Raw genomic sequence first — 20,527 nt, forward strand, 5'->3', positions numbered from 1 at the left:
TCACAGTCCAACTGAATATTCTGAGCTGACAACATAAAAAATTAAGATATTACTAAAGCCCAAAGTTATGGTACTGATTAGGCATCTCCTTCCTCTCTCCCCACTGTGTAAGTCCACAGATATTAAAAAAAATCACTGCTCCAAAATGTATAAATTTCAGTGCAAGCTTCTGATTTACACTGAGGTACGTGTGATGCCACACAACGGTTTCGCTCTCTTAGACAGTATGACGTCCACACAGAGGTGGCCAGAGAAGGGTTGGGCACTCTTACAGCTGTTGTTGGTGGCATCTTTTTCTCAGTCTGGGGAGCTGGTGTGCAGGCAGAGAGGGGATCCTGAGAGCCCCCAGCTTTCTAAGGATGGGGATATTATGTTGGGGGGGGGGGTTCTCTTTCCACAGCAGCTGGAAAGACAGACAGGACACCTACATGGACAAACCGCTGCCACTGCAATGCACCAGGTAGGTCATAGCATGAGAAATACATTTAGATTTAAAATATTAAAAATATAAGTGAGTACAGACATAACAGGGTGCAAAAATACAGATACTTATTTGTTATTGTGTGTATTAATACTATGAAATGCTTTCATTTACTGTGCATTTCATTTCATTGTGTCCCTTTCCAGCACTTTTTTTATTTTGTAATTTGAAATATTCATAAATTTCCCCACCAAGTTTCAATTTCAGGGGGATCCAGTATGCTCAGGCAATGCTTTTTGCCATTGAAGAGATCAATAACAGCACAGACCTACTGCCTGGTATCTCTCTGGGTTACAAGATCTATGATGTCTGTGGGTCCATTTCCAGAGGAGTGAGGGTGGCACTGGCTTTGGCTAATGGTAATGAAGTTTTATCTACACACTCCGAGGCACAATGTGCCAGACCTGCTCAAGTACAGGCCATTATGGGAGAGACCTCTTCCTCTCCTTGCATGGCTATAGCAACTGTCATTGGACCCTTTCATATCCCACTGGTGGGTAAGATTGGTACACATGAAACAATATTTCTTGGAAACAAAAAACACTATTTTGCTATTTTTGCAGTTGGTCATAGAAAATTGAGGTTTTAAAAGAGTTGTAATGCACTGTATTTCCTTATCTTTTTTTTTTTTTTTTTCATCTTTCATTTTCCTTCTAGATCAGCCACTTTGCTACTTGTGCTTGTCTCAGTGATAAAACCAAGTATCCATCCTTCCTCAGAACAATACCCAGTGACTACTACCAGAGCAGAGCTCTGGCCCAGTTGGTCAAACACTTTGGGTGGACTTGGGTTGGAGCTATAAGAACAAATGATGATTATGGCAATAATGGCATGGCCACATTTACAGAAACCGCCCAGCAGCTGGGCATCTGTCTGGAGTACTCTGTATCTTTCTTTAGAACAGATCCGCCAGACAAAATACGAAAGATCATTGACATTATCAAAGCTTCCACTTCCAATGTAATAGTCACTTTCCTCTCCCACATGGATATAGATATACTAATACATGAGCTGTCTCTCCACAACTTGACTGGGTACCAGTGGGTAGGCACTGAGGCCTGGATCTTTGATTCCCAAACTGCAGCTATGGATAGACATCATATTCTGGATGGTGCAATCGGCCTGTCTATCCCCAAAGCACATGTCAGAGGCATGAGGGAGTTCATGTTGGATGTGAAGCCGCTTAAAGCATCAAGTAATGAATTGTTTACAGAATTTTGGGAGACATTATTTAACTGTAAGTTTCAGCAGTCAGAGTCACCAGCAGTGAATCAGAGTGAATGTACTGGACATGAAGATCTGACTGGAGTACAAAACAGTTTCACTGATATGTCACTCATGCCTATCTTTTACAATGTCTACAAAGGAGTGTATGCTGTGGCCCACGCACTTCATAGTATTCTTGGCTGTAATAAAACATGTAACAACGAGGTGCATCTAGATTCATTTATGGTGAGTTGAAGACCAAGGATTCTTTTTTTTTTATATGAAGTCATGTTAACAAAGACAATGGTTTAAATTAATTAATAGTTGTATTCTGTCTACCATGCTGTTGAGACAATACGGCCACAAAATGTTTGACAAATAATGATCTACACTGATGCATATCTTCCTAGATTTTACAGCACATAAGAAAGATTTGGTTCCAAACAAAGGAAGGAGATGAGGTTTACTTTAATGAGAATGGAGACCCACCGGCAAAGTATGAAATTATAAACTGGCAGCCGACAGAAAATGATATTGTGGACTTTGTTCCAGTTGGTCTTTATGATGCATCTTTACCTGCAGACAAACAGCTGAAACTGCAAAATAAATCTCTAATTTGGGCACAGAACTCACAACAGGTAAGCTGTCATATGATTATTGTACTTGCTGATGGAGAATATTGGATTTGTAATAAACATATTAGTTACTATTCTTATTTTGGAACCTTAATGTTTAGCTTCAATGTATGAGAATTAATTCGAGATGCTTGCAACGACAAGTCCTTCCCATTTCTCACAGTTTTTTTTTTTTTTTTTTTTTTTCATGCAGGTGCCTTTGTCAGTTTGCAATGAGAAATGTCCACCAGGAACGCGCAAGGTTCTGCAGAAAGGAAAGCCTGTCTGCTGCTATGACTGTTTCAGATGTGCAGAGGGAGAAATAAGCAACATCACAGGTGTAGTAATATTTACTGAAAAAACAAACAAAAAAAGGTATTAAAGTTGTCATGGTCATTGCAGATTCATAAACTTTATGTCAAATATATGGGGGAATTCCTGTTAGGATCCTGTTTTACTTTGGTATCCTGCATCCTGTTTTATTTTGGTAGACTTCCCTTGTGTGTCATAGTTTTCTTTACTTCCTGTATATTTCCCTCTGTCATTTGTGATTGCATCCACCTGTGTCTGTTTAGTTACCCCTCTATTTAAGCCTGTGTGTTTCTTTTGTCTGTGTGGGATCATTCCTGTCGTATGGTTTTCCTGTCTACTGGTTTCTAAAATAAGTATTCCTGGTTGAATCTTGTTTTCCCCGTTAGTTATTATTTTGTGGTTTTTCTAGTATTTGCTTTTGGTTTTTGGTTATTTGGTGGATTTTGGATTACTGTCTTTTGTTAATAAAGCACCTGGGACTGTTTTTGCTCAATTTCTTTTGTCAGTCTGCACTTTTGGGTTCACACCTTAGTTTTTTCCTCGACGACCACCAGACCATAACAGTTCCTGCAGGTATAATGATTCTTAACCAACCAAAAAATTAATCACACAGTGATGGAGGACGAGGGGACATTTTCAATGATGGCTGTGTAGAACAGGGTGCAAATTTTCGAGAAGAGGAGCAGTCTGAGGAGTAACATCATTTGGTGAGCTTGCAGTTCAGGTCACTAGTGATTGTGGTACTCAGAAACATAACTAACTCCACTATCTTTGCAGCTCTGTTGTTGATAAGTAGTGGGGGATGTGAAGGTGGGTTTTTCCAGAAGTCAATGACTATCTACACTGCTTTCCTGACATTAAGTTCCAGGTTATTATCTCTTCAGCAAGCTGCCAACTGTGGCACAATGTTCCCGCAGGCCAACTCATCATTGTCCTTGATGAGGCCTTGGACCATGGTGCCATTAGCAATCCAGCTTGATGAAAGGGTGGCAAGAGGTACAGACACTGATGTACAGAGTGAACAGACACAGGGAAAGGACACAAGTTTGAGGAGCTCTGATATTTGTTGTGAGAGCTGGTGAGCATCTGCTGCTTCTTGTTGGTTAGGAAGTCTGTAATCCACTTGCAGATGGGGCTGTAGCAGTTTGGCATGTAGAGGGCAATATTTAAGGCTGAACTGAAGTCCAGAAACAGAGTTGTGACAGAGGCGCTGGGTGTGTCCAGTTGCTGAAGTATGTATTGAAGATTTAGGTTAACAGCATCATCCACAGAATGGTTGGCTCTGTGGGTGAACTGTAAAGGGTCCAGAAGTGTTGTGTAAGATTGCAAGGACTCAGGGTTCTCAGTTACAGATTGGCTGGTTGTAGAAATGCCACTGTCATGTGGCTCAGCTCTTGGAGCGCATTTGTAAGCTGAGTCTGCATCTGAACAACAAAAACAGCAAGCTCCAGCCTTTCCAGTGGAAAGCAACATTTTCTGGGCAAAGTCTTGGATTCCAGGAGGGACACCATTGTCCTGACTCGCAAGAGGCAGCTGTTGTTTGAGGCCTGCCATTTCCAACTGCAATCTTGGGTCAAAGGGGGGCTCTGCCTTCACCTCATGGGCTTAATGATTGTCATGGTATAAGTAGTCCTCCTTGCCCTCCTGTACATGGGATTTGTCTAAAAGGTACTTTGTCAAGAAGGGTCCCACCACACCAAGGTAGGGGTTATGTAGAAGATTCACAGAGTTGATGGAGGAAATCAGTCAGTGTCAGGAGTGCTCTCTCAAGCTATACATGGGCTGGGGCCATCGAACATGGCAGTGGATATCAATTCAAGAGGGGTGTGGAGACTCCGTCCTCCCCTGGTAGAGGTGTAAAGAAGTCGACCTGTCCACTTGGCAATTGAAATATTGTTGACTCTTCTCCCTGAGAAACCACAATTTGCTTCTGGGGTGGGATACTTGGGCACACCTGCGGCCTAGGGATCTGCTTTATGCCATCCCTCCTTTCACTCTTCAGGTGATGGGATGAAACGATTTTGGTAGCTCCTCTTTGGCCACACATGCCATGGTTTTAGGCAAATTCCATCTCTCATGGACGAACGCCATGAAACCCCCTGGGATCTCCCTCCAATTGGAGGGACCTGCTGTCTCCAGCATTTGGGAACTCAGTTAAGTGTGATTCATTGGTAGACTGGCCCATGTAGGCTACATGGTTACACATTCTCCACCATTTTGTTGTCTCCCTTAGTCCATTTACTGACTTGCTGGCTGACTTGAGTGGCGGTTCCTTTCACAGGTTCAGCCTTTGAGTCTCAAGGAGCCTTTTCATGTTTTCCTTGGGTCAGTCTTGATGGTGGGCTGCATCGTCACCTCACATGGGTCTTAAAGAGTTCCCCCGTACACATGGAATATGTAAAAGAGTGGATTGATACGACAGAGAATGTATGTTATAGTTTTGCTGCAGCATGGAAAATAGAAATTTGAAAAAAATACAACAGAATGATTCCTTTCAGGATACAATATATAGAGGCTTATTTATTAATGAATAAAACAAAAGATTGCAAATGAATAATTCTTCTTATGGTTATAGGAAAGCTCTAACATGGACAGGAAATTAGACAAATGTACTGAACAAGTTTAACACCTGCTTTAATATTTTTCAGATTCTATCACATGTGTCCGATGCCACCCTGAGTTCTGGTCAAATGAGAGAAGAGATGCCTGTGTAAAGAAGGAGGCAGTTTTTCTATCATATGAAGAGATTATGGGAGCTCTGCTCACTGCAGCCTCTCTACTTGGAACATGCCTGAGTGCTGTTGTGGCGTTCATTTTCTTCAGAAACAGGCAGACTCCTATTGTCAGGGCCAACAACTCTGAGCTGAGCTTCCTGCTGCTCTTCTCCTTGACTCTGTGTTTCCTGTGCTCTCTGACCTTCATCGGCCGGCCCTCTGAGTGGTCTTGCATGCTGCGACACACAGCGTTCGGCATCACCTTTGTCCTCTGCATCTCGTGTGTTCTGGGGAAAACAATAGTGGTGTTAATGGCCTTCAGGGCCACACTTCCAGGTAGTAATGTGATGAAGTGGTTTGGGCCTGCTCAGCAGAAACTCAGTGTTCTGGGTTTCACTCTTGTACAAGTTGTCATATGTATCCTCTGGTTAATGATTTCTCCCCCTTTTCCATTTAAGAATTTTAAGGAATTCAAGGATAAAATCATCTTAGAGTGTGCTCTGGGCTCAGCTGTAGGCTTTTGGGCTGTACTTGGGTACATAGGACTTCTGGCCATGCTATGTTTTAGTCTTGCCTTTCTGGCTCGGAAACTGCCTGACAATTTCAATGAAGCCAAATTCATCACCTTCAGCATGCTGATATTCTGTGCAGTATGGATCACTTTTATCCCAGCGTATGTCAGCTCTCCTGGGAAATTCAGTGTTGCTGTGGAGGTATTTGCTATTCTGGCTTCAAGTTTTGGACTACTGATCTGTATTTTTATTCCAAAATGTTATATTATCTTACTGAAACCAGAGAAGAATACAAAGAAGAATATGATGGGTAAAGGACCACCAAAATCATTCTGAAAACTCAATATAATACGGTGGCATAAGCATTCTAGTTCAATTTTTTTCATTTGTTGACTTGTATACTTCTCTGCAGCACTGTTCTACTCTAGTGTTTTTTCCGTTGTATATCATGGTTCCTCACTGATTACATAAAATGTGAAACTGGTTATGACATTGGGAGCAATGAATATAATCTACATTTTCAATTTGAAAATATGTCTTTGTCTTAACTTGTTTGGTTTCCTCTGGTCTCGAGTTAAATCATGACAATTCCCCCCATGTTGTTGAACATGTGTGTAAAATTAAAGCATTTCAGATAGTCAAGATGCATAAATAGAAAAAAGAAAACTGATAATGGCACATGCAAAAATAATATAAAAAACAATCAATACAGAATGTACAAATGTAAAAGAGCTGTACAATTTTGTACAAGAATGTGCAAAATAATGCATTTTCTCACATCACGGCATTTTTTATAAAACTATGTATATGTACTGTCATAAAGGTTAAAGTGTTGTCATACTGTGTTTTATCTATTTGCATGTTTTCTCAAGTTGAAAACATGCAAATAGGTTGTGTTGAGTATTGAGCTCTCATGGAATGTGCTTCAAAGCACAGGCTGAGACAGATACAAAAGCCAAAAAAGAAACCTTTTGGACAAAACAAAATTAATGTTCCTCTCTGATAACGTATACCCACTTAGTACATATACAACACCGATACACTGCAAATGATGGCATCAACTGTGATGTATAGACTTTGACTGTGGATATATACAGAACTGCCTACTACATTTTTGACACAGTATGCAGTATATTGTACATACAGTATGCACAACATACTGCACACTATTTTCATAGTTTCAATTTACAACTGGTAAATCGATTTATTTTGCAGTATGATGGCCAGGCTTGGACCCCTAACTCTTTTTCTGTTGGGCACCTCCCTCCTATCAACACACCTGGTTTGTTGACAGAGATAAATTAGCTCTGTCTGCCACCTCCTGGTTTACCTCTCTTAGACGTTATGACGTCCACACAGAGGTGGCCAGAACAGGGTTGGGCACTCCTACAGCTGTTGTTGGTGGTGTTTTTCTCACAGGCTGAAGAGCTGGTGTGCAGGCGGAGAGGGGATCCTGAGAGCCCCCAACTGTCAAAGCATGGGGACATTATGCTGGGGGGAATCTTCTCTTTCCACAGCAGGTGGAAAGACAGACAGGACACCTACATGGACAAACCATTGCCACTGCAGTGCACCAGGTAAATTATACAAGCAAATCAATTTAGCACAAATATTAAGACAAATTGAGTACAGATACAAAAATGGTTATCACCCTGAGTATTACAACAAGAAATATGAATTACTGTGTGTATTAATACCCTCAAACGCTTTTAAGTACTGTTCTATTTATGTACTTCAAGGACTAATTGTTTGCAATTCAACTTTGTATAATTGTCTGCATGAAGTTTGAATTTCAGGGGGTTCCAGTATGCTCAGGCTATGCTTTTTGCCATAGAGGAGATTAATAACAGCACAGACCTACTGCCTGGCATCTCTCTGGGCTATAAGATCTATGATGCCTGTGCCTCCATTTCCAGAGGAGTGAGGGTGGCACTGGCATTAGCTAATGGTAATGAAGTGACTTCTGCTCTCTCTGGGGCACTGTGTGCCAGACCTGCCCAAGTACAGGCCATCATGGGAGAGACCTTCTCCTCTCCTTGCATGGCTATAGCAACTGTCATTGGACCCTTTCATATCCCACTGGTGGGTAAGATTGGTAAAAATGAATTTTAATGTGTGAAAACCTATTGTTAGTGTGTAAGTCTTCCAGCTGGTCATTTGAAAGGGGGCTTCAAAAGAAATGTAATAGAGTGTAATGTGGTGTAGATGTTGGATATTTTACATTTTTATCTTGGGATATCATTTCTCTCTTCCAGATCAGCCACTTTGCTACTTGTGCTTGTCTCAGTGATAAAACCAAGTACCCATCCTTCCTCAGAACAATACCCAGTGACTACTACCAGAGCAGAGCTCTGGCCCAGTTGGTCAAACACTTTGGGTGGACTTGGGTTGGAGCGATTAGAGCAAATGATGATTACGGCAATAATGGCATGGCCATATTTACAGAAACTGCCCAGCAGCTGGGCATCTGTCTGGAGTATTCTGTATCTGTCTTTAGAACTGATCCACCAGACAAAATGCAAAAGATCATTGACATTATCAAGGCTTCCACTTCCAAGGTGATTGTCACCTTCCTCTCCCCCACAGAGTTGTATGTAATAATACAGGAAATGTTTCACCACAACTTGACTGGGTACCAGTGGGTAGGCACTGAGGCCTGGATCTTTGATTCCCAAACTGCAGCCAGTGATAGGCATCACATTCTGGATGGTGCCATAGGTCTGTCCATCCCCAAAGCACATGTCAGTGGCATGAGAGAGTTCATGTTGGATGTGAAGCCCCTCAATTCATCAAAGAACAAATTGTTTACAGAGTTTTGGGAGACATTATTCAACTGTAAGTTCAAGCAGTCAGAGTCAGCAGCAGTAAATCAGAGTGAATGTACTGGACACGAAGATCTGACTGGAGTACAAAACAGCTTCACTGATATGTCACTCATGCCGATCTTTTATAATGTTTATAAAGGAGTGTATGCTGTGGCCCATGCACTTCATAGTATTCTCAGCTGTAATAAAACATGTAACATCAAGGTGCAGCTAGATTCATTTACGGTGAGTTGAACACCAAAAACCTGAGCAATAGTTTTTATGTTAAGTCAGTTAAATGCTGCACTCTGTCTGTCATGCTGTTGAGACAATAGAGCCACAAAATGTTTGTCAAATAATCATCTACATTGCTGCATATTTTTTTTTAGATTTTAGAGCACATAAAAAAGATTCAGTTCAAAACAAAGGAAGGAGATGAGGTGTATTTTAATGAGAATGGAGACCCAGCAGCAAAGTATGAAATTATAAACTGGCAGCCGACAGAAAATGATATTGTGGACTTTGTCCCAGTTGGTCTTTATGATGCATCTTTACCTGCAGACAAACAGCTGAATCTGCAAAACAAGACTATAATCTGGGCTCAGAACTCACAACAGGTAAGCTGCATGTGATCAGTGTAATTGTTGATGAAAGTCTGCTTATATTGTTGTCATTGTATCTGTTATTAGTTGCTCTGACTGCATCATAATTATTGGTTTATAGTCATCAACATTGATAAATGCATGCAACGCCAGAACCCTGTCAAAGCACATTTTCTTCATATTTGTTGTGTTTATGTAGGTGCCTTTGTCAGTTTGCAGTGAGAAATGTCCACCAGGAACTCGCAAGGTTCTGCAGAAAGGAAAGCCTGTCTGCTGCTATGACTGTTTAAGATGTGCAGAGGGAGAAATAAGCAACATTACAGGTGTAGTCATATTTAATACAAGACAAAACAAAAGTTTAAAAGCTGTCATGTTCATAGGAGATTTGTAATTTTTATTTCAAAAACATAGGGGAGGCGGTGCGATACCATCCTATCAGTTATCTATTTAAAATATAATAAGTAAGTAATAGTAAGCTTAACACCTGCTTCAACTATTTTTCAGATTCCATCACATGTGTGAGTTGTGACCCTGAATTCTGGTCAAATGAGAGAAGAGACGCCTGTGTAAAGAAGGAGGCCGAGTTTCTATCATATGAAGAGGTCATGGGAGCTCTGCTCACTGCTGCCTCTCTACTTGGAACATGTCTGACTGCTGTTGTGGCGTTCATTTTCTTCAGATACAGGCAGACTCCTATTGTCAGGGCCAACAACTCTGAGCTGAGCTTCCTGCTGCTCTTCTCCTTGACTCTGTGTTTCCTGTGTTCTCTGACCTTCATCGGCCGGCCCTCTGAGTGGTCCTGCATGCTGCGACACACAGCGTTCGGCATCACCTTCGTCCTCTGCATCTCGTGTGTTCTGGGGAAAACAATAGTGGTGTTAATGGCCTTCAGGGCCACACTTCCAGGCAGTAATGTGATGAAATGGTTTGGGCCTGCTCAGCAGAGACTCAGTGTTCTGGGTTTCACTCTTGTACAAGTTGTCATATGTATCCTCTGGTTAACGATCTCTCCTCCTTTTCCATTTAAGAATTTTAAGACATTTAACGACAAAATCATCTTAGAGTGTGCTCTGGGCTCAGCTGTTGGCTTTTGGGCTGTACTTGGGTACATAGGACTTCTGGCCATGTTATGTTTTTTTCTGGCCTTTCTGGCTCGGAAACTGCCTGACAATTTCAATGAAGCCAAATTCATCACCTTCAGCATGCTGATATTCTGCGCAGTATGGATCACTTTTATCCCAGCGTATGTCAGCTCTCCTGGGAAGTTCAGTGTTGCTGTGGAGATATTTGCTATTCTGGCTTCGAGTTTTGGACTACTGATCTGTGTTTTTATTCCAAAATGTTATATTATCTTACTGAAACCAGAGAAGAATACAAAGAAGAATATAATGGGGAAAGGACGGCCAAAATCATGAAAACTAAAAATAATATGTTTGCACCTTCATAATTTATACACAATAATTTGAGAAAACGACCATGTAGTAGGTATGTGCTTTAATTTCAGTTAAGACTTGTATTGTTCTCCTGTACTGTTTTCCATTGTATATCATTTCATCTGTGACAGAATATTGTGATGACAACATTTAATACAATGAGACATTCAATCATATCAACCAATATACAGTAGCCGTCAAACAATCTGGCACACCCTCTCATTAAATGTGTTTTTCTTAATTTATATTACTTTATGCTTTATCGATCAAAACTGAGGACACCAAATTATGGACCAACAGAAATGGAATTATGTCAAATCAAATCAACTTCATTTATATAGCACTTTTCATACATAAAATTGGCACCCACTGACAGAGACCCACACATCCACTCACACACACACACACACACACACACACACACACACACACACACACACACACACACACACACACACACACACACACACACACACTTGGTTTTTGACATGGCTTGGTACTGAGGATCCTGGTGAGGAAAATCACATAAAGGGACCATCCACACCAAGAGGCACCACTGTCTGCAGACATAGGGAGCACCGCCATGGTGTGGAGGGCCCCCATGAGGAGACATTGGAGCTACTCAGAGAATAAAGTGCAGTCTAACAGTGAGATCATTCAAAGACATAAAATGCGCAAAGACTTATAATAAGTGAATTAAATAGATGGAAATCAATTAAAAACAAATGAATAGATAAATGAACAAATAAAATCAATTAAATGCCAGACTGAAAAGGTATGTCTTAAAAATATCACCGGTCTCTGCGGCCCTGAGGCTCTCTGGCAGGCTGTTCCACCGATAAAGGCCGTAATGGCCGAATGCAGCCTCACTGTGGGTTTTTGTCTTAATTCGTGGAATGGTTAAAAGGCCAGTACCAGAGGACCTCGGGGTCCGTGAGGGCTGATATGACAAAAGCAGGTCAGATAAATAAGATGGCCCAAGACCATTAAGACATTTAAAAACCAATAATGTGATTTTTATGTGCTAAACAATAAAGTGTAAACCAAGCCAACTGTTCCATTGATATCAGGTTGACTCATTGTTGGCACTGTCTTAGCCAGCTTCAGCAGATGGACACATCACATGGAACAGCTTTTTCACGGTCTTGAAGGAGGTCTCATATGTGCTGAGTAGTGGCAGACTCTTATTGTCAGGGCCAACAACTTTGAGCTGAGCTTCCTTCTGCTCTTCTCCTTGACTCTGTGGGCTCTATTTTCGATTACGCCGCCAGTGCGGCGGAGGCGCGGCGCAAAGTCAGGTTAGCTTCGCCGATGGGGCATGGTGGCGCAGACTTTGGTATCTTAGTGCACTGCATTGCCGCCGCAACTACTCCCCCTTCTCATCTCAGTCCCACCCAACGGCGCAATTCGGAAGGAGGGAGGGGAAACGACGTGGAGTGTGTTTGACACAGCCGAGTCAAATCTTCACCAATCACACCAGCTCCTCGCCTCACCTTTAAAAACGCCGCTGGCGAGGTGCATGGCAAGTTTCGAGGATGACTGAGCCCGTGCAGAAAAGTGTCAGATGCCCAAAGTTCTCCCAGGAGGAGACTGACGTTCCGGTCTGGGAGATCCAGGGTCGCAGTGGCCGTATCTACGGCCTCGGGAACTTTATTTCAATACTGTCGATCTGTTTAGTGTGGAAAGTTATTGATTGTCAGATGTTTTTTTGAACTGATGTAACCTCAAATACTCACTTAATGACAAAGCTGGGCGGTGAGGCACTCCCTCTTCTCCTGTGCGCTCTGCTGCCCTTCCAATTGACAGGGCACATGCAGTTTGACCTCTCTCCATCTTAAGTCCCTTAATGTGTCCTCTGTGAGTTCATAGTCGCATCCATGTCGTACAGCCATGTTGTGTAAAATGCAACATGCCACGAAGAATGCACCGACACTCTGAGGGCTGCATGTTAATGAACCACCTGTCCGGTCCAGACATCTAAAACGCATTTTGAGAACCCCAAATGTACGTTCAATGACTGACCGAGCACTGCTGAAAACACTGTTAAAACCACACTGCCGTCTTGTTGAAGGTGTGATATGTGGCATCATCAACCACATTTTCAGTGGATAGCCGTTATCACCTACCAGCCACCCATGCAGAGGGGTGTCCCCCTGAAAGACTGCAGGGATGCTAGAATTTGCCAGGATGAATGAGTCATGTGCCGACTTGGGGAAAGTAGCATACACGTTTGTCACCAGGCAATTTGAGTCACAGATCACCAGACATCCCTGTTTCACCTGTGTGCATTCCGTAAGGTTGAGTGACCATTACGCGTGCCGAACGCGCTTGCGATGTGGTCAGATGAGATACGGATCAAAATATATAAATTTAGGTGTGACTGCATGTGCTGACTCAGATAGTTGCATTGAATCGTGGCTGTTGCTAATTATTGATCGCAGTGAAATGCCAGACACTGTGGAAACCTGCCTGTGAGGTGTTGGTGATGTGGGCGCACGACTCCGCCGGTCTACGAAAATCCACTTGCTGGCGCACAGAGTTGACCAGGTCTGGGGTGGCGAGCTTTCAGCGCACTTTTACACCGCCGGCGTGGACCGCAATCCAACTCCGCCGGTTGATTATGCCGACACCTCCCCCCACTGCAGCGCAACGCCCATCCTGGCGTACCTCTGTGCATGGTTTAGCAAAATACCAAGTGTGCTGCGCGCCCACCTGCGCTGCGCGAAAATACCACTGTGCGGGTGCGCACCCTGCGCCCTGCCAGCGGTGCCGACGAAAATAGAGCCCTGTGCTTCCTGTGATCTCTGACCTTCATCGGCCGGCCCTCTAAGTGGTCCTTCATGCTTTGACACACAGCATTCGGCAACACCTGTGTCCATCAGAGACTGAATGTTTTGGCCTTCACCCTCATACAGGTTGTAATTTGCATACTTTGGCTGACCACTAACCCTCCTTTCCATCAAAAATATGAAACAAAGATAAGATAATCCTTGAGCGTGCCCTTGGATCACCGATGGGGTTCTGGGCTGTGTTAGGATACATAGGACTCCTTGCTGTCCTATGTTTCGTTCTTTCCTTTCCAACTTTTGAACAGTTTAAAATAAAATGAACCTATAACATGAAATGTGCACTCTTTACAAAATGCTACCACGACACATAAGAAACCTAATAATTTCAGAATGTATCAATGTTTTAGTGCAGCTTTCAATAACTTACAGCCATGTCTGATGAATACAGACCTGAGAAACCTCTTTCACAGTCCAGCTGAATATTCTGAGCTGACAACATAAAAAATTAAGATATTACTAAAGACCAAAATGATGTTACTGTTTAGGTGCCTCCTTCCTCTCTCCCCACTGTGTAAGTCCACACACACACACACACACACACACACACACACACACACACACACACACACACACACATATATATATATATATATATATATATATATATATATATAAATCACTGCTCCAAAATGTATAAATATCAGTGCAAGCTTCTGATTTACATTGAGGTACATGTGATGCCACCCAGTGGTTTCACTCTCTTAGACGTTATGACGTCCACACAGAGGTGGCCAGAGAAGGGCTGGGCACTCTTACAGCTGTTGTTGCTTGCATCCTTTTCTCAGTCTGAGGAGCTGGTGTGCAGGCGACGAGGGGATCCTGAGAGCCCCCAGCTATCTAAGGATGGGGATATTATATTGGGGGGAGTTTTCAATTTCCACAGCAGCTGGAAAGACAGACGGGACACCTACATGGACAAACCGCTGCCACTGCAGTGCATCCAGTAGGTTACACTGTCGAAATATTTTTAGATTTAAGATATCTTAGACAAAGTGAGCATTTACACAAAAGTGGTGCGAAAATGGTTATCACATTGAACATAAAAGAAAACATGAGAAATATTCATTGTTGTGTGTATTAATACAATCATTTTTATTGTGCTATTGCATCTCTTTGAAGGAAAATATTGTTTTGTAATTTGAAATATTCATAAATGTCCACATCAAGTTTGAATTTCAGAGGGTTCCAGTTTGCCCAGGCTATGCTTTTTGCCATTGAGGAGATCAATAACAGCACAGACCTACTGCCTGGCATCTCTCTGGGTTACAAGATCTATGATGTCTGTGGGTCCATTTCCAGAGGAGTGAGGGTGGCACTGGCTTTGGCTAATGGTAACGAAGTTGTATCTTCAGACTCTGAGGCACCATGTGCCAGACCTGCCCAGGTGCAAGCAATTATGGGAGAGACCTCTTCCTCTCCTTCCATGGCTATAGCTACTGTCATTGGACCCTTTCATATCCCACTGGTGGGTAAGATTAGTAAAAATGAATTTAAATGTGTGAGAACATATTAGTGGTCATCGAAAAAAGGGTCAAAACAATTGTAATGTTCTGTGTAAATGTTATGTATTTTACATCATTACCTCAGGAAATCATTTTATTTTATTTTATTATTTTTTTCATTTTTCTTCTAGATCAGCCACTTTGCTACTTGTGCTTGTCTCAGTGATAAAACCAAGCACCCATCCTTCCTCAGAACAATACCCAGTGACTACTACCAGAGCAGAGCTCTGGCCCAGTTGGTCAAACACTTTGGGTGGACTTGGGTTGGAGCTATAAGAACAAATGATGATTATGGCAATAATGGTATGGCCACATTTATAGAAACCGCTCAGCAGCTAGGCATCTGTCTGGAGTACTCTGTGTCTGTCTTCAGAGCAGATCCACCAGACAAAATGCAAAAGATCGTTGACATTATCAAAGCCTCCACTTCCAAGGTGATCGTCACTTTCCTCTCCCCAATTGAGTTGTATGTGATAATACAGGACTTGTCTCTCCACAACTTGACTGGGTACCAGTGGGTAGGCACTGAGGCCTGGATCTCTGATTCCCATACTGCAGCCATGGATAGGCATCATATTCTGGACGGTGCCATCGGTCTGTCCATCCCTAGAGCACATGTCAGAGGCATGAGAGAGTTCATGTTGGATGTGAAGCCGCTCAATTCATCGAGTACTGAAATTTTTACAGAGTTTTGGGAGAAATTATTTTGCTGCAAGTTCAAGCAGTCAGAGTCAGCAGCAGTAAATCAGAGTAAATGTACTGGACATGAAGATCTGACTGGAGTACAAAACAGCTTCACTGATATGTCACTCATGCCAATCTTTAACAATATCTATAAAGGGGTGTATGCTGTGGCCCACGCACTTCATAGTATTCTCAGCTGTAATAAAACATGCAACAACAAGGTGCAGCTAGATTCATTTATGGTGAGTTGAAGACCAAGGATTCTTTTTTTATATATATGAAGTCATGTTAACAAAGACAATGGTTTAAATTAATTAATAGTTGTATTCTGTCTGTCATGCTGTTGAGACAATACGGCCACAAAATGTTTGTCAAATAATGATCTACACTGATGCATATCTTCTTAGATTTTACAGCACATAAGAAAGATTCGGTTCAAAACAAAGGAAGGAGATGAGGTTTACTTTAATGAGAATGGAGACCCACCAGCAAAGTATGAAATTATAAACTGGCAGCCAACAAAAAATGATATTGTGGACTTTGTTCCAGTTGGTCTTTATGATGCATCTTTACCTGCAGACAAACAGTTGAATCTGCAAAATAAATCTCTAATTTGGGCACAGAACTCACAACAGGTAAGCTGTCATATGATTATTGTACTTGTTGATGGAGAATATTGGATTTGTAATAAACATATTAGTTACTATTCTTATTTTGGAACCTTAATGTTTAGCTTCAATGTATGAGAATTCGAGATGCTTGCAACGACAAGTCCTTCCCATTTCTCACAGTTGTTTTTTTTTTTTTTTTTTTCATGCAGGTGCCTTTGTCAGTTTGCAGTGAGAAATGTCCACCAGGAACGCACAAGGTTCTGCAGAAAGGAAAGCCTGTCTGCTGCTATGACTGTTTCAGATGTGCAGAAGGAGAAATAAGCAACATCACAGGTGTAGTAATATTTACTGACAAAACAAACAAAAGTATTAAAGTTGTCATGGTCATTGTGGATTCATAAACTTTATGTCAAAAATATGGGGGAGTTCCTGCAGGTATAATGATTCTGAACCAACCCAGAAATTAATATCATGACATCAGAATTGCTTTATTTGCCAAATGTACAATGTCTACAGGAATTTGACCTGGTGATACAGCGCAGTGAACAAGTGAACAATCTTAGATATTAAAAGATCAAGATAAAAGTTAAAGGAACAATAATTGTATCAGTACAGAATAATAAAATATGCTACATTACACCTCCTAAATGATTTAGAAATTGTATGTAAGTTAGGAATAATACATTAAATACATGTATGTTGCACTATCCTATATTTGCATACTGTACATTGCACAGTCCTGGCACTTATTGCATATATTAAATGTTCCTTAGTAGTGCGCTGTACTGTCACAAACAGTGCATGCCTGCCTGCCTGCCTGTGTGTGTGTGTGTGTGTGTGTGTGTGTGTGTGTGTGTGTGTGTGTGTGTGTGGGAAGGTCTGTTTGTGGTGGTGGGGGGCATTGGCTTGGATGTATGGTGGCCAGCTGGAGGATGCAGGAGAGGGATAGGATGGGTTGTTGGGGAGAGTGATGGATTTATAGAAAAAATATTCAGGTGTCTGGTTTTCCTGGTGCTGATGGGCTTGAATTTGCGGCCACATGGAAGCTTTCTGGACGGGCAGTGAACCAGGTGTGATTGGTCTCCCACTATCCTACTAGCCTGCTGTCTCGCTGTGCCATCATGTCGTACACTGGTGGGCAGTTGTTCCTGTACTGTGAGACATCTGGCTTTTTGCATGAAATGTTCCAGTCTAAGTCTGGTATGGGCAGAGGATGTGGAGTACCACACAATGATGGAGGACGAGGGGACTGTGTAGAACAGGGTGCAAATTTTCAGAAACAGAGTTGTGACAGAGGCGCTGGGTGTGTCCAGTTGCTGAAGTATGTATTGAAGACTGAGGTTAACAGCATCATCCACAGAACGGTTGGCTCTGTGGGTGAACTGTAAAGGGTCCAGAAGTGTTGTGTAAGATTGCAAGGACTCAGGGTTCTCAATTACAGATTGGCTGGTTGTAGTAATGCCACTGTCATGTGGCTCAGCTCTTGGAGCGCATTTGTAAGCTGAGCCTGCATCTGAACAACAAAAACAACAAGCTCCAGCCTTTCCAGTGGAAAGCAACATTTCTGTGCAAAGTCTTGGATTCCAGGAGGGACACCATTGTCCTGACTCCCAAGAGGCAGCTGTTGTTTGAGGCCTGCCATTTCCATCTACAATCTTGGATCAAAGGGGGGCTCTGCCTTCACCTCACGGGCTTAATGATGGTCTTAGTATAAGTAGTCCTCCTTGCCCTCCTGTACAAGGGATTTGTCCAAAAGAACCTTTGTCAAGAAGGGTCCCACCACACCAAGGTAGTGGTTGTTGATGGAGGAAATCAGTCAGTGTCAGGAGTGCTCTCTCAAGCTATACATGGGCTGGGGCCATCGAACATGGCAGTGGATATCAATTCAAGAGGGGTGTGGAGACTCCATCCTCCCCTGGTAGAGGTGTAAAGAAGTCGACCTGTCCACTTGGCAATTGACATATTGTTGACTCTTCTCCCTGAGAAACCACAATTTGCTTCTGGGGTGGGATACTTGGGCACACCTGCGGCCTAGGGATCTGCTTTATGCCATCCCTCCTTTCACTCTTCAGGTGATGGGATGAAACGATTTTGGTGGCTCCTCTTTGGCCACACATGCCATGGTTTTAGGCAAATTCCATCTCTCATGGACGAACGCCATGAAACCCCCTGGGATCTCCCTCCAATTGGAGGGACCTGCTGTCTCCAGCATTTGGGAACTCAGCTAAGCGTGATTCATTGGTAGACTGGCCCATGTGGGCTACATGGTTACACATTCTCAAAGAGCCTTTTCATGTTTTCCTTAGGTCAGTCTTGATTGTGGGCTGCACCGTCACCTCACATGGGTCTTAAAGAGTTCCCCCGTACACATGGAATATGTAAAAGAGTGGATTGATATGACAGAGAATGTATGTTATAGTTTTGCTGCAGCATGGAAAATAGAAATTTGAAAAATACAACAGAATGATTCCTTTCAGGATACAATATACAGAGACTTAGTTATTAATAAATAAAACAAAAGATTGCAAATGAATAATTCTTCTTATGGTTATAGGAAAGCTCTAACATGGACAGGAAATGAGACAAATGTACTGAACAAGTTTAACACCTGCTTTAATATTTTTCAGATTCTATCACATGTGTCCGATGCCACCCTGAGTTCTGGTCAAATGAGAGAGGAGACGCCTGTGTAAAGAAGGAGGCAGTTTTTCTATCATATGAAGAGATTATGGGAGTTCTGCTCACTGCAGCTTCTCTAACAGGAACATGCCTGAGTGTTGTTGTGGCGTGCATTTTCTTCAGATACAGGCAGACTCCTATTGTCAGGGCCAACAACTCTGAGCTGAGCTTCCTGCTGCTCTTCTCCTTGACTCTGTGTTTCCTGTGTTCTCTGACCTTCATCGGCCGGCCCTCTGAGTGGTCCTGCATGCTGCGACATACAGCGTTCGGCATCACCTTTGTCCTCTGCATCTCGTGTGTTCTGGGGAAAACAATAGTGGTGTTAATGGCCTTCAGGGCCACACTTCCAGGCAGTAATGTGATGAAATGGTTTGGGCCTGCTCAGCAGAAACTCAGTGTTCTGGGTTTCACTCTTGTACAAGTTGTCATATGTATCCTCTGGTTAATGATTTCACCTCCTTTTCCATTTAAGAATTTTAAGACATTTAATGACAAAATCATCTTAGAGTGTGCTCTGGGCTCAGCTGTAGGCTTTTGGGCTGTACTTGGGTACATAGGACTTCTGGCCATGTTATGTTTTTTTCTTGCCTTTCTGGGTCGGAAACTGCCTGACAATTTCAATGAAGCCAAATTCATCACCTTCAGCATGCTGATATTCTGTGCAGTATGGATCACTTTTATCCCAGCGTATGTCAGCTCTCCTGGGAAGTTCAGTGTTGCTGTGGAGATATTTGCTATTCTGGCTTCAAGTTTTGGACTACTGATTTGTATTTTTATTCCAAAATGTTATATTATCTTACTGAAACCAGAGAAGAATACAAAGAAGAATATGATGGGAAAGGGGCACTAAAATCATTCTAAAAACTCAATATAATACGGTGGCATAGGCATCCAAGTTCAACCATAGCTTTTAGATAAGAATTTGTTGACTTCTTTATTTCAATGAAGAGCAGTACTATTTTACTGCAGTGTTTTTCCATTGTATATTGTGGTTTGTCACTGATTTCACAACATGTAAAACTGTTCATGACATTGCCTCCCAAATATAATCCACATTTTCCATTTGAAAACATGTCTTTGTCTTAAAGTATTTTAGGCTACCACCACTGACTGACCTTGTTAAAGCTAAATATGTACTGAACTGCTAAAGTCTTTTGATGCAGGCATTAAAGAAGCAGTCATCTTCAATGACTGATGTGGCAATTGAAGAAATTCACAAGACACATATGGACACAAGAATGTCAGAATCATGTTGATTGTGAAGTAGGTTTTCACATGCCTTGGTATATTGGTACACAACAAGAAATATAACATAAAAAATATAAACAAAGATGAAAGCATGTACTGCAAGTCAAGATGCATAAAAAAGAAAAAGAAAATTGACAAAAACATCTGCAAAGTATTCTATAAAACAATCAAAACAGTATGTACAATATCAACACTATTTAAGCTCTCAAGGCCACTGTAGTATTCAGCAAAACAAATGTAACGACCAACTCTGTCTGCCTGGCACTAACCACTAAA

General features: G+C 42.1%; 3 protein-coding genes across 3 annotated transcripts; all 3 read left to right on the forward strand.

Moving 5' to 3' along the window:
• The first annotated feature begins 683 nt into the window (after window positions 1-683).
• Window positions 684-6,175, forward strand: LOC139336349 (extracellular calcium-sensing receptor-like). The gene is made up of 6 exons (XM_070970421.1): window positions 684-974; window positions 1,139-1,933; window positions 2,039-2,056; window positions 2,098-2,325; window positions 2,516-2,639; window positions 5,262-6,175. Exons 1-6 carry the CDS (start codon window positions 711-713, stop codon window positions 6,173-6,175), a joined length of 2,343 nt encoding a protein of 780 aa, XP_070826522.1. The 5' UTR covers window positions 684-710.
• Window positions 6,176-7,225: 1,050 nt separating this feature from the next.
• Window positions 7,226-10,660, forward strand: LOC139336234 (extracellular calcium-sensing receptor-like). The gene is made up of 6 exons (XM_070970246.1): window positions 7,226-7,416; window positions 7,624-7,921; window positions 8,095-8,889; window positions 9,033-9,260; window positions 9,445-9,568; window positions 9,750-10,660. The coding sequence occupies exons 1-6, from the start codon at window positions 7,328-7,330 to the stop codon at window positions 10,658-10,660; spliced, it is 2,445 nt and encodes an 814-aa protein (XP_070826347.1). The 5' UTR covers window positions 7,226-7,327.
• A 4,036-nt stretch (window positions 10,661-14,696) lies between these two features.
• LOC139336366 (extracellular calcium-sensing receptor-like) lies at window positions 14,697-19,853 on the forward strand. Its single transcript, XM_070970460.1, has 6 exons — window positions 14,697-14,992; window positions 15,161-15,955; window positions 16,062-16,079; window positions 16,121-16,348; window positions 16,534-16,657; window positions 18,952-19,853. The coding sequence occupies exons 1-6, from the start codon at window positions 14,729-14,731 to the stop codon at window positions 19,851-19,853; spliced, it is 2,331 nt and encodes a 776-aa protein (XP_070826561.1). The 5' UTR covers window positions 14,697-14,728.
• The last annotated feature ends 674 nt before the right edge of the window (window positions 19,854-20,527 follow it).

This window comes from Chaetodon trifascialis, chromosome 9, assembly GCF_039877785.1.
Source record: "Chaetodon trifascialis isolate fChaTrf1 chromosome 9, fChaTrf1.hap1, whole genome shotgun sequence".
Lineage (NCBI taxonomy): Eukaryota > Metazoa > Chordata > Actinopteri > Chaetodontiformes > Chaetodontidae > Chaetodon > Chaetodon trifascialis.

Coding starts and splice junctions, on each gene's coding strand:
- LOC139336349 (XM_070970421.1), top strand. CDS start 711: ATGCTTTTTGCCATTGAAGAGATCAATAACAGCACAGACCTACTGCCT. Junction 975..1,138: donor GACCCTTTCATATCCCACTG/GTGGGTAAGATT, acceptor TTTTCCTTCTAG/ATCAGCCACTTTGCTACTTG. Junction 2,640..5,261: donor AGAAATAAGCAACATCACAG/GTGTAGTAATAT, acceptor AATATTTTTCAG/ATTCTATCACATGTGTCCGA.
- LOC139336366 (XM_070970460.1), top strand. CDS start 14,729: ATGCTTTTTGCCATTGAGGAGATCAATAACAGCACAGACCTACTGCCT. Junction 14,993..15,160: donor GACCCTTTCATATCCCACTG/GTGGGTAAGATT, acceptor TTTTTCTTCTAG/ATCAGCCACTTTGCTACTTG. Junction 16,349..16,533: donor GGGCACAGAACTCACAACAG/GTAAGCTGTCAT, acceptor TTTTTCATGCAG/GTGCCTTTGTCAGTTTGCAG.
- LOC139336234 (XM_070970246.1), top strand. CDS start 7,328: ATGCTGGGGGGAATCTTCTCTTTCCACAGCAGGTGGAAAGACAGACAG. Junction 9,261..9,444: donor GGGCTCAGAACTCACAACAG/GTAAGCTGCATG, acceptor GTGTTTATGTAG/GTGCCTTTGTCAGTTTGCAG. Junction 9,569..9,749: donor AGAAATAAGCAACATTACAG/GTGTAGTCATAT, acceptor ACTATTTTTCAG/ATTCCATCACATGTGTGAGT.